This window comes from Acomys minous (genome assembly GCF_964271855.1).
Source record: "Acomys minous genome assembly, chromosome: 16".
Classification (NCBI taxonomy): Eukaryota; Metazoa; Chordata; class Mammalia; order Rodentia; family Muridae; genus Acomys; species Acomys minous.
The window spans coordinates 40150379-40163870 of record NC_140498.1 but is presented as its reverse complement, the minus strand read 5'-3'; the positions used below and the strand labels follow the sequence as shown (position 1 = coordinate 40163870).

The 13492-nt window shown below is 47.0% G+C and overlaps 2 protein-coding genes across 3 annotated transcripts in view; one reads left to right on the top strand and one right to left on the bottom strand.

The window, feature by feature from the left end:
* Nucleotides 1-13492, top strand: part of IFT140 (intraflagellar transport 140) — a 96030-nt gene that overhangs the window by 44558 nt on the left and 37980 nt on the right. The window contains exon 18 of the mRNA XM_084764180.1: nucleotides 2290-2489. Coding sequence (XP_084620306.1) covers nucleotides 2290-2489 — 200 coding nt within the window. The remainder of the gene's footprint in view (nucleotides 1-2289; nucleotides 2490-13492) is intronic.
* Nucleotides 4898-13492, bottom strand: part of TMEM204 (transmembrane protein 204) — a 29230-nt gene continuing 20635 nt past the window's right edge. For both annotated transcript variants that reach the window (XM_084764214.1, XM_084764213.1), the window contains exon 3: nucleotides 4898-5679. In XM_084764214.1, coding sequence (XP_084620340.1) covers nucleotides 5435-5679 — 245 coding nt within the window. In that variant the 3' untranslated portion in view covers nucleotides 4898-5434. The remainder of the gene's footprint in view (nucleotides 5680-13492) is intronic.

Here is a 13492-nt window from a genome sequence, read left to right as displayed (position 1 = left end):
ACGCCTTTAATCCCAACACTTGGGAGGCAGAGGCAGGTGGATAGCTGTGAGTTTGAGACCAGCATGGTCTGCAAAGAGAGTCCAGGACAGCCAAGGCTACACAGAGAAACCCTGTCTCAAAAACAAAACAAAACAACAACAAAAAGAGCAGTTTGTATGTTACACTTCCATGTGCCTTAAACATGGGTTGTTTGTGGAAGCTGGGAAAGTGTCCTTGTGGTCTGCTCAGTCCTGGAGTCCTTTCCCTGTCAGTACAGGTGTCCCGCCACCAGGCTGAGAGTGTCCTGGCACTTTTCATTCTTGTTTTGTGTTCTTTGGTTTACTTTCCCTTTGATTTAAAAACATAGTTTGGAAAGCTCTTTTAAATTCTTTCTGTTGAGTTTTCTAAATTATTTTCATATTCTGGATTTTGGTTTCTTCCACACATTTATACATGTTTTCTTTCTTTCTCACCTCCCTTTCTGTGCCTACATTCATAGTTGTTATTCCACAGAAGAGGCGTGTATGATGCAGTCGTAAGTATGAAGCCCGAGATAGCTTGTCGCCTTGGTTTTGTCATGACCCCGAGACCCTTCTTGCTGTTTTGTGTGTATCCCAGCAATCCCTTCCTGCCCTGCTCACTTACATAGAAACCTTCCTGGAGGCTAGGGTGTTTTGTTTGGTCACAGAGCCCTGTGGCTTAGTGAGTTTGACAGGAGCCCTTTGATTCTCGGTATGTACCTGTGGCATGTGCAGCCATTTCACATGGTCTCCAGATACAGGAAGTGCTTGGCTGACTACTATGTTTGCAGTAGAGGTAGTGTCATTAGATTAACCTGCAAAGTGCTGCCAAGGACTTATCCAGAAGGCATTGTCTTTCTTTCTTTCTTTCTTTTGGTTTTTCGAGACAGAGTTTCTCTGTGTAGCCTTGGTGGGTCTGGACTCTCCTTGTAGACCAGGCTGGCCTCGAACTCACAGCAGTCCACCTGCCTCTGCCTCCTGAGTGCTGGGATTAAAGATGTGCGCCACCATGCCCAGCTGGTGTTGTGTTTCTTTTAAGACCGCTCATATTCTGCTTGCTGACACGCAGCTCCTCAGTCCCCTTTCCTGCAGGTTTTCAGTGCCCACACATCCCGGGATAGTCTGGGAGAGTCCAATATTCTTAGTTCCAAACACCCTTACCCTGTGACTGACAGGTTATGCTAATCTCCTATGGCATCAGATAACAGTCTCTGCCTCCTATCCAAATACCAGTGAGGCCCAAGCCCTGTTTAGCTCCCAAGATGGGACAAGTTCAGGTGTGTCCAGGGTGGTGTGGCCACAGACAACAATTCTTACAAGGAGCTGAAACAAGAAGCATGGTGAATAAGCAGGGAACAAGGGATTCCAAGGCTCCCCAGGGTGCTCACACATGAAACTGGGCTCTTATTAGAACCACCCCAGGATGATGATGAGTTACCACTGTGAAGGGCGGCATCCAGCTCGGTGCACAGCCAGCCAAACTCTTCCATCACCTAGTTGGTATTATCCAGATATCCTTAGGCCTGTACTCGAGCTGCCCTCCACAGAACCTTTGCCTGTGCGCTATACTGTACCTAGAAGGAGTTCCAAATGCAAGGCATGATAAAGTCCACCAGATTTTCGAGTCCAGCCCAAGTGTTGGTTCCTTACTGAGGCTGCCAGGCAGGCTCAGAAAGGGCAGCGAGGCTGAGTGGAAGGCAGGTAGTTGAAGCCACCACTTGGGCAGTCACAGTGGCAGGTAAGTGCTAGAGAGTATGTGTACATAACAAATGGTCTGCAGAGAGAAGGAAGTTCCAGGCCTGGAGATGCCCAGGCTGAGAGCAGTAGAAGAGCCACAGAGGGACAGTGGGCTCCCCAAGCACCTCCTGTTCAAGACAGACAGACTACTGTTGTTTAATTTTAAGAGATGCATGTGTGTCTGACTTTACTTAAGTCATTTAACTGATAAAAAGTCTTTATAGTCAATGAAACGCTAGGAGATGGTAGTAGAAAGGGCTGTTTTTAATGTGAGACTCTGACATTACTGAATCAGAGGCTGACAAACAAGTTTATTCCTGGACAGCCTTTGTTTACCTGTTATCTGAAACAAGGGCCCAAAGCTTTGATAATTTCCAGTGACCTTAAAGGTTTTCCAGTACCCGGTGGGAACCATTTGGCCTATGGCTGTATACCTATACATCCCTGCATACAGATTTCCCGGTGGCTGTTTGAATATAGAAGAAGTGAGACTGAGTGTGGGCAATAGCTTTACGTGTTATTTGACAAGCATACGGGACCTCTGTCCTCCAGCCTGAAGAAGCAGACAAAGAAGACAGGGTGGATTCTGGGCACTACCACATCCCTCAGATGGTAGCCAAGAGACCCCTACGAGACTTTGTGGGGCTGGAGGACTGTGACAAGCCTACTCGGGACGCCATGCTCAACTTCAGCTTCTTTGTCACTGTTGGAGACATGGATGAAGCTTTCAAATCTATCAAACTCATCAAAAGGTAAGGAGCCCACACTGAAGCGTCAGAGCTGACGTGTGTCCTGCTGAGCGCCTTCAGTCTTTTTAATGCCTTCTAAAAAAAAAAAGCTTTTTAGATTTATTTATTTTTGAGGGTTTCTCTGTAACAGCTCTGGCTCTTTTATGTGTATGAGTATTTGACTTGCATATATGTTATATGCACCACATGGGTGTCTAGTGCCTAAGGAAGTCAGAGGGCATCTGATACCCAGGAGCTGTATTTACAAATGACTGTGACCCATCATGTGGGTGTAGCTCCTCCACTAGAGCAACAAGTGCTCTTAACCACTATGCCTTCTTTACCAATTGTATTTTAAGCTAGCAGCCTTTCTGTTACCATATTATAGTGTTTAACTGTTTTTCTACTCAGTGAGATGCCATCAAGCTCCAGGACATGGGACGTATCTGGCACACTGTGTGTTTGGTGCAGCAGGCAAGCCTGGCTCCTGGGATCAGTTGTGCCGGCAGCCTCTAGCCTGTTACTTAATATTTCATTTATTTTAAAGTATTCAGAGTACTCTGGTCAAAAGTTCTTCAGTTGCTAAATATTGCTCAAAAGTATTAATTAAAAAATAAAAACCAAAACTATCAATGAAACGGGGTTAGATTTTACGAAAGAAGTTACAACGATATAGATACGCTGGCTCCTTCCTACAATCCCAGTACTTAGAAGGCTGAAATAGGAAGATTACTGTAAGTTTGAAGCCAGCTCGGGCCATGTACTGAACTCCAGGCCAGTCTGTGATGCAGAATGAGACCTGTCTTTAAAAAGAGATCAGCACAGCTGGGCCTGGTGGCTCACACCTTTAATCCCAGCACTCAGGAGGCAGAGGCAGGCAGATCGATGTGAGCTCGAGGCCAGCCTGGTCTACAAAGTGAGTCCAGGACAGACAACGCTACACAGGGAAACAAAAAAAAAAAAAAAAAAAAAAATCAGCAAGCGCCAACTCTAAGTACTTCAGGACTGCGAGAGCTACATAGTGGGACCCTGTCAAGAGGGTGCTAGGAGAGGAGAGGAAGAGTTGTGTGGGGGGAGAGGTGTGGAACACTGACTGCTCCTTTCCAGAGGACACAGAGTCAATTCCCAGCATCCACATGGCAGCTGGCCCCTGTCTGTAACTCCAGGGCTCTGACACCTTCACACAGGCACACATGAGGGCAAAACACTAGGGAACATAAAATAAAAACAATTTACATATTTAAAAAAGAAAAATAGCAAATGCCTGGAGTGATGCTTTTGTAACGCAGATGCGCTTTTCAGAATATCGTGGAACCCTCATCCATTGTCCTTGAAAGCCATCGCAGCTGGTTTTACTGCAGTTGGGAGGGTTTTTTCCCATAGTGGCCGTGTAGACATTAACTTGGAGGTGACCAGTGAGGCTGAATGTCATAGCCCAATCTTCTTGGGTCACTTTGATATACTGTCACGATCACCACTAGAAGCAGACTGCATGACCACTTTTAAACTTTAATGTACTGTATATATGTACACTGATACTATGTATGTGCCTATACACATTAGTATTGTGTACACACACACACACACAATACTAAGGTGTATAGGCACATACATAGTATTAGTGTGTGCCTAGAAATAAAAATGTCTTATGGGAAGAGACAAGTGGAGGGAGTCATAGCTAAGCGCTTGGATCTGTGTGCTGTATTGTGGACACGTCCTGCTTATTTCCACACAGCGTGCTGAGTGTGTTATATGTGGCCAGTCCATAAATGCTTGTATGTCATCATCAATCTCTTCGATGGTTAAGGCCCAGTCTGTTTTGCTGTTTGTTCTAAAGACAAACCTTGGTACAGAGTGAGCGTCAGAATTTAAACTGATCAACGCGAGTCACTAGCAGGCTGAAACAACAAAGCCTGACTTTATTAGGAGAGGCAGTCGGAGGAGGGCATCTCACTCCAGCCTTCACGCTCTCATAGTGCCAGCTTCCTCTTGCTGCATATGCCAGCCGTGGTTCCTGCCTCCTGGTGGCCATGGTCAAGCAGTGCAGCGTCCAAAGGAACCATCTAGCAAGGCTGCAGCAGGAGCTTGGTCATAGATGTGGTCAGGCAGCCCTGGGTTCTGGGGAGCCACAGACCAGGGGCCCCAGCCTGTCTGAAAGCAGCACGGCTTCCAGAGGTAGCTGGGGAGAGGCTGAGGGTCTTCCTGGGAAGGCGACTAGGTTTTATCCTTTCTGTTCTACTTGTTGATCTGTCGTGACGTGCCAGTTTTCAGAGTGCAGGGACGTGGACTTCTGGGTTGCACAACCAGGACTCAGGCTATGTGCCTCTGCGGGATCCTTAATGAGGTCTTCTTAGCCCTTCCAAGGGTCAGCCCACAAAAGTCTCAGAAAAAGTGTGGAGGTGTGGACGGATAAAACACAAGTTTTAGACACATTCAGAGGCTTGCGTTTATTTTAACTTAGATGGATCGTCAGGAGTAAAACGTACACTACTAACCCGATTCTGACATAAAACCGTTACCACCTGTAGAAGTTCTGTCTCATTCCAGGATTATCAATCCTTCATGAAAAGCTTCCTGCACGTTGTGCTTTATGAAAGTAACCAGGGATACCATCTTAGCAGATGCAGAATAAATTAACCCCAAACGGAGGTGGAGAGCAAGGTGCCCACACTGCCTCCTTCCCCGCCTCAGCTTCTAGTCTCCACCTTTTAAACTTGCATAATGTGAAGCCTTGCTGTGCTGCTGGCCAAGGAAGATTGTGTCAGAAGTAGGGTGGCACAATGACATAGAGACACATACCATGTTCATATGTAACATAATAAATGTACACGAGTATCATACATATGTATATATAGGTAGCCCAGACTTGCCCCACACCTCTGCACAAGCAGGGCTCAGGGCAGTCTGCTGGTTTCTAGACTATGACGTAATAGTGGTTATTCATAGAGAAAGTCCCAATAAGGGTGTTCTCAGCACGGAGACTCCACATAGTCATTATCCAAGCCACGGCGGAACCGCGCTGTGAGAGAACGGCTGATGACGATCACCCGGGGTGCCATGCAGTCCTCCCTCCGGTGAAGAATGTTCCAGATGAGCATCGCAGCCGCCAGGGTGGCCAGAAGGCAGGCACCAATGTTCAGGTAGCAAGACCAAGATAAGTTGGTGTAGGGGCCGATTCTGTAGAAGGTCACCAGCCCGATGACCAGCACGAAGCCTGCAGAGAGGAGAGGGGTGTTAAGAAGCTTGCGTCTGAGCAGGAACTCTGGCCAGAACACCATCCTGCTCATCTCCTGCAGCCTTTGCACCTGGAGGTTGCAGCCAGGCTTGCATCTGGGTGGCTGCAGGAGGAGAGATAGTAGAGAGTCTGTCCTCCTAACCTCTGGGCATCGAGTCTGCTCCTGAGGGTCAGTACAGCTGCCTACGGTCCCCACACCGGGCAGCCAGCCTTCCCAGCCCCAGACAGGACCAGCCATCATTTTGCTAAACTGAGGTCAATTACCTCTGACTTAAAAAAAAAAAAAAAAAGATTTTATTTATTTTATGTAGCTGAGTGCTCTATCTGCAGGCCAGAAGAGGGCATCAGATTCCAGTGTAGATGGTTGTGAGCCACCATGTGGTTGCTGGGAATTGAACTCAGGACCTCTGGAAGAGCAGCCAGTGATCTTAACCACTGAGCCACCTCTCCAGCCCCTACCTCTAACTTTTACAAATGTTTAATTAATTTGTAGCAAAAGCAAATAGGTATTTCTTAAATCTTGTCTAGAAACAGACTGGCATCGCTGGCTTAAGTCCCTGTTGGGGAGTTTGATACCCATGACTCTGCTGTCAGAGGGACAGAGGTTCCCTCTCCTCTATCAAGGCGACCTAGAGCCAGCACAGCCAGGGTGGGGCCTGGCTCAGCTCTGGTTTTGGTAATGTTTGGTTTCCTTTCACTTCTCAAGAGAATGTCCTTCTCCCTGCCATCCCCGCCGGCCTGTGCTGCTGCTGGGCCTTCCCTCCTCTCCATAACCTGACACTACTCCAGGCCAGAGACAAGTCAGGAACTGGCGAGCATGCACATGTACTCAGCCACGACTTGGTCCAACTGTCTTGTTTACTGTTTGTTCGTTTGCTTTTGTGACTAGATCTCACTGTGTAGCCCAGGCTGGCCTCCGAACTCACAGCGATCCGCCTGCCTCTGCCTCCCGAGTGCTGGGATTAAAGGCGTGCGCCACCACTGCCCAGCTGGTCTTCAAACTCTTGATCATGACCCCACTTCATCCTCTTGAGTACTGCACCATCTTGTCTGGCTCTCACTAATTCCCTTCTTAAGGAATGACAGTGGCTTGATCTTGCTAGTTCTTATAATAGGAAAATCTCAGCTTTCTGCCCAGACTGTGTCAACTAGGGTACAAGGACACAGCTGCTTGATAAGAAGACAGCACTGGGAGACTTGCAGGTCTTGATGGGTAGAGGCTCTGCCATGCTGCTGGCCCCGAGAGACTCCCCAGGCCTGGGAGGTTATAGGGCCCATCTCAGCTGCAGGGCAGAAACAGGCATGGGGGAGGGAGGACGGCACAGGGGTCCCATATTGCCCCAACAGACCAATCCCACTTCGTCCCCCAGCAACACTCTCCTCCAGCTGTCCAACTGGGTCTTCTTACATGCAAAGCACAGACTCTCCCGTCACTTGGGCTGGTCTGAGTCACCCCTTAGCCTCACCCATATCCCTTCCCAGAGCTCTTGTCAGGAAGAACCCGTGCTTCTGTCCCTCTGTAGCCAGCACGTTGGCGTCTGTAGGTCTATTTATAATGTTACATTCACACACAAAATCACTGCTGCTTTCCTAATCACAGTGTCCCTGTGTGGTCCCAGAGCAACAAGCAACATCAAGAGAGACAGACAAGACGGGGGACAGATTGACAAAGACTGGAAGGACAGGGGACTCCCAGCTTTGCCTTTCCTGAACCACGCCCATTGTTCTTTCATCCTCACTGGACTGTCCAGAAAGGAGGAACTGAGTTTGCTTTCCTCCATCGTGTCCTAACTATTAAAACTCATGTACATGTTGATTGCAGTACTTCATGGAATTTTTCATACATGAAGAGCTGTGGTGGCGCACACCTTTAATCCCAGCACTCAGGAGGTAGAGGCACATGGATCTCTGAGTTCAAGGCCAGCCTGGAGTATAGAGCAAGTCCTAGACACACACACACACACATACACACACACTTGTACCACCTGCTCATAGAGGCAGCATCTGTGCCAATGATGAGTGAGGCATCTGTCTCACAGGCTTATGCTGTACACATTCACTTTAGTAGAGTAAAGCAACTGGAGCTGGCGTGTGGTGTGTGAATGTGGAAATATTTCATCTGTGTCCTCTCTTGTTCATATCTTTGGGCATGCTTTCCAACCAAAGGAATTCATGTTTTTCTTCTTCTTTTTATTTCTCAGTGCAGGGTTTTTCTGCGTAGCCTTGGCTGCCCTAGAACTCACTTTGTAGACCAGGCTGGCCTCAATTTAGAGGTCTGCCTCCCTCCGCCTCCCAAATGCTGGGATTAAAGGTGTGCACCACCATGTCCAGCTAGCTAGCCAGAGAATTTTTTTATGCGTATTTCAAGACGGTGAAGAGGTTGGAATTGAGGCAGACTGGGTACACAGGTTGCCAGCTTGTGTCTTCTGAAACAATAAATAATAAACAAGGAATGAAGCCTAAGGAAACAAGACCAAACATAAAAAGATGCCAGCAGGGTGGACAAGTAGGGAGACACTTGCCAGGTCAGCAGGAGCCAGATGCTACTGAGTACCCACCCACGTGCTCCCTGTTCCAAGTGCCCCTTTTGGTCTGTGCGTGTTTTGATGGGGCTGGAGAGTTGGCTCAGTGGGTAAATGCCTGCCTTACAGACATGAGGACTTTAATTCAAAAACTCAGAACCCACATGAAAGCCAGGTGTGGTGGTGTAAGCCTCTAACTGTACGGGGATGGAGACAGGTGCGTCCTGGGAAAGAAAAGTATACTCTAGCCAACCCATCTAACCAGAAGGGCAAGTTCTAGGTTCAGTGAGAGCGCCTGTCTCATAAAATATGATGGAGGATGGCTCCATCAAATAAGACGGCTCAGTGGGTAAGGCACTTGCTGCCCAGTGATAAAATCTGACAACTGTAATTCAGTCCCCAGAAGTCACATAAAGGTGAAAAGAAAGAACCAACTCCATAGAGTTGTTCTCTGACCTCCATGCATGTATGCCATGCATGTGTTGTGACATGCACACTCCTACACACAGATCATACATACATATAAAATGAAGGGAGTTTGGGGGGGTTGTTTTATTTATTTATTTATTTTTTACAAAAAAGAGGTAGAAAGCAATAGAGGAAGATACCCAAATTCAATCTCTAGCTAAAGCATGTACACACATGTGCATATACATGTATTCACTACACATATGCACAAAATGTTTACATTTTGTTCAATGGCCCCAGATTTACATCCATGTTATCCTTCCTCAAAATGGAATCGATGAACTGATTGGCTCCATAGCCTCAGGGTGAACTACCAAGCAGGGTGAGATACCCACACGGCTCCCTCATTTGTCTTGGATTTGGTTTGCATCACTGATATGTAAGAAGAAAGGGGCTGAAAGTAACCTCGTACAAGATGGCTCCATAGGTGCCTGGCGGGTGGCGCACGTCTCTAATCTCAGCACTGGGGAGGCAGAGGCAGGCGAATCTCTGTGAGTTCAAGACCTGCCTAGTCTACAAAGAGAATTCCAGGGCTATTACACAGAGAGATCCTGTCTTTAAGCCCCACCCCCACCCCCAAAAATTCTGGGCTGGAGAGATGGCTCAGTGGTTAAGAGCATTGGCTGTTCTTCCACAGGCCCTCAGTTCAATTTCCAGCAACCACATGGTGGCTCACAACCATCTATATAATGGGATCTGGTGCCCTGTTCTGGTGTGCAGACATACATGCAGACAGAACACTGTATATATAATAACTAAATCTTAAAAAATAAAACAACAACAACAAAACAAAGCGAAATAAGATGGCTCAGTAGTTAAAAGCAATAGCTGCTCTTCTAAAGGACCCAGTTTGACTCCCAGCACCTATATGGCAGGTCACAACTGTCTGTAACTCCTGTTTCAGGGGATCTGACACACTCACACAGACATACAAGCAGTCAAAACACCTATGTACATAACATTTTAAAAAATTATTTTAAAAAAATAGTTCCAATATTTGTTTGTTTGGGGGGGTTGGGGGAGTTGTTTGGTTTGTTTTTATGAGACAGAGTTTTTTTGTGTAGCCCTTGATGTCCTGAAATACACTGTATAATCCAGGCTGGCCTTGAACCCAGAGATCCATCTGCTTCTGCCTCCCTAGTGCTGGGATTAAAGGTGTGTACCACCACAGCCCAGCAAATTCCTTCGTTAACTAATTAATTAAAGTTTTTCTTTAGAAACTTGTTTTGATTAAAATTTTTGAATGTCTCTAAACCTTCTGGTAAGGACTGAGGTGCATTCATGGAACTGGGAAAGTTAGCAAGGGAGAAACAGCAAGTGTTGGTACATGCAGGGCAGAGAGACCTGCTTTAATCCTCAAGGCCTTGGTGTGGTGCTCACTGGGGCTCACGGCTGCACCCCCAGGAGCATTATAAAATCAGCCTTCTCGTCGGTCGTGGTGGTGCACGACTTAATCTCAGCACTTGGGAGGCAGAGGCAGGTGGATTTATGTGAGTTCAAAGCCAGCCTGGTCCACAAAGCCAGTCTAAGACAGCCAGGGCTACACAGAGAAACCCTGTCTTGAAAAAACAAAAACAGGGCTGGAGAAATGGCTCAGTGGTTAAGGGCACCGCCTGCTCTTTTGGAGGTCCTGAGTTCAATTCCCAGCAACCACATGGTGGCTCACAACCATCTGTAATGTTATCTGATGCCCTCTTCTGCAGATAAAGCACTCATGTCAATAAATACAATAAACAAATCTTAAAAAAACAAAAGCAAGCTGGGCGTGGTGGCGCACGCCTTTAATCCCAGCACTCGGGAGGCAGAGGCAGGTGAATTGATGTGAGTTTGAGAAAAAAACCAAACCAAAACAACACAACAAGAAAACCTATGGCATTTGCAGATTCTTCGAGGTGCCAGCTCCCCCATGGCCTTTACTCAGTGTGGCCAGGCTTCTTTACTCACTAAGAAGCTCAGGTGGGCCTCCCCATTGCTCCTTCCCACAGATTGACACTGTTATATCTGCTTCCCCATTTGCCTTGAATTACTTACTTAGCAAGTAACCGCTGACAGTCCTTGGTATGGGGGAGTTCTGGCACTCAGACCCAGGAGAGAGAAACAAAAGGAGGAGACCAAGGAGGAGACACAGCTCTAAACTATGAAGTATCAGTGGCAGGAGGAGTCCACTCCTCCCCAGGCAGCTGGAGGCGGAGCTGTGGAAGGCACAGGTGGCAGGGAAAGAGGGTTCAGGACAGGCAGGGTGACCAAGTGAGGAGCAGAGTCACATCTGTGGCATCGGCATCAGGAAGCCAGGGAGCATTTTACGTAAGGGGAAGGTGTAAGTTTTGCTCCATGAAGACGGAAGTGGGGCTGTGAGAGGAGGTATCAGATGCAGCGATGTCCTCTGCTGTGTCAGCCGGCACAGCCTAGAACATGGAGCCATGGAGCGGGTCACTTGCTGCATCCTAGCAGCAGGAAGTGCTTCTTCCAGCACAGTCTACGTAGTTAATGTCTGATCAAAATGAATCCTGCATGACTAGAGCCTCCACACCTTCTGGGATTCCCAGGGGCCATGGTAGGCATTAGCTCTGGAGCTCACAGATGACTAATGATTTATTCCACCAAAGGTATCTCTTTGAGGAAGTTAAGACCTAGGTCACCCTCCCAGAGGTGGCATTCTTACCATAACAAGAGGTGTGGGCACTGGAGTCTGATTTCTTTTTCTTTTTTCTTTTTTTCTTTTTTTTTAAGCGAATATGAAGTACTTCAGAATAGGCAGATCAGCCAAGCCTTCCAGCCCCGGGGCAGTTCTCTGCAGGGTTACTCTTTGCTGGCAGCACAGCGGCTAAGCATAGTCTAACTGTGGCAGGCCAGTGTCACTCCCACTGGGAAAGGCATAAGGTGCAGGATTAGAAGCAGCACCTCCACTGGCCTCATGTTTGCCAGTATCACAATCACAGACTCACTTACGCCATTTGGCTGTGAGTTGTTCTCTATCTCTGTCTCTGTGTCTGTCTCTGTGTCTCTCTTTCTCTCTCTGTCTCTCTGTCTCTGTCTGTCTGTCTGTCTCTCTCTCTTGGGGTGGGGGCAGGATGCGCATGTAGGCAAGTGCCCTACCACTAAGCAGCCTTTCCTTTTTTAGCACCACCATAATATGTGTGTATGTTTGATATATGGTTGCCATGACTAGCTATATTAGGTCTCATGTACATAAACTAAACTTTCAGAGAATGTATCTGCTCCAGGAACACCATATAAGATGAACGAACATTCATCCTGTTGATTGGTTAAAGAAATATAAATTCACATGTGCATCAAAGACCTGGTATAGCCCCCTATGTCCTGAAAATATAAGTTGGAAGATAAAAACTATAGGTCTGGGCTTGGTAGATGGCTCAGTGGGCAAAATACTACAATGCAAATATGAGGGCCTGAGTTCAGATCCTCCACAAAACTTACATTAAAAAAAAAAATCCAGGCAGTGGTAGAGCATGCCTTTCTTCCCAACATCCAGGAAACGGAGGCAGACAAATCCAAGTTTGAAGCCAGCCTGGTCTGCAGAGTGAGTTCCAAGAAAACCAGGGATACACAGAGAAACCCTGTCAGAGAGAATAAAGAAAGAAGGAAGGAAGAAAGGAAAGAAAGAAAGAAAGCCAAACAAGCTCAGCACAGTGGTGAGGATCTGTACCCAGTTCCCATCAATGGAGAGTGGTAGAGAGGTAGAGTGGTAGAGAGCTGACTTGACGAGCTTCAGGTTCATTGAGAGATCCTGTCTCAAAAAATAAGGTAGAGGGGGCTGGAGAGATGGCTTAGAGGTTAAGTGTACTGACTGCTTTTCTGGAGGTCCTGAGTTCAAATCCCAGCAACCACATGGTAGCTCACAATCATCTGTAATGTGATCTGATACCCACTTCTGGCCTGCAGATGTACATGTAGGCAGAACACTGTATACACAATAATAAATAAATCTTTTTTAAAAAATAAAAAATAAAGGTAGAGAATGATGAGGAAAGACACCTGACATGGACCTCAGGCCTCCACACACAAGCATGTGTGCACACAGCTACATTAACAAGGACATACAGCATCCATGCACATCTGCTCACACACACATATATAAACAGGGAGCCTGACTGATGGGCACTTTACAAAGGAAAAGTGAGCAAGGCAGCCTCGTCCCTATCCATCAGTAGTCATGGAAACCTAGCAGTATGTGGCCAGGGGCTGGACTGATTTCCATGTAGCTCACTTTTCTCACTGAGTGTAATTTCAGAGGCTGCATCTTACTTGCTTTTTAATATATTTTTTAAAGCAGAAAGGAGCCAGGTGTGGTGACGCATGTCTTTAATCCCAGCACTCGGAAGGCAGAGGCAGGCAGATCGCTGTGAGTTTGAGGCCAGCCTGGTCTACAAAGTGAGTCTAGGACAGCCAAGGCTACACAGAGAAACTCTGTCTCAAAAAACAAAACCAACCAAACCAAAAAAAAAAAAAAAGGAGAAAGGAAAGTCTAGGGTGTTCCCTGTAGAAAAGCATAACCATGTAATAAAGTCTGACACTGGATACTAATATGGTGGCACATACCTACAGTCCCAGCAGCAGGGAGGCAGAGACAGGAGGACCTCAAGTTCCAGGCTGGCCTGGGCTACATAGAGAGACACTCTTTCAAAAAACAAAAACAAATGTTTTACACATCACTCGTTGTGTGTGAAGATCAGTCTGAGTAAGCTTCAGTTGTGTTGTAGATCAACTTTGATCACATTAGAACACACACACACTAAGTGGACACGGAATAGCCCATCCATTCTCAATATGGACCCCTACAG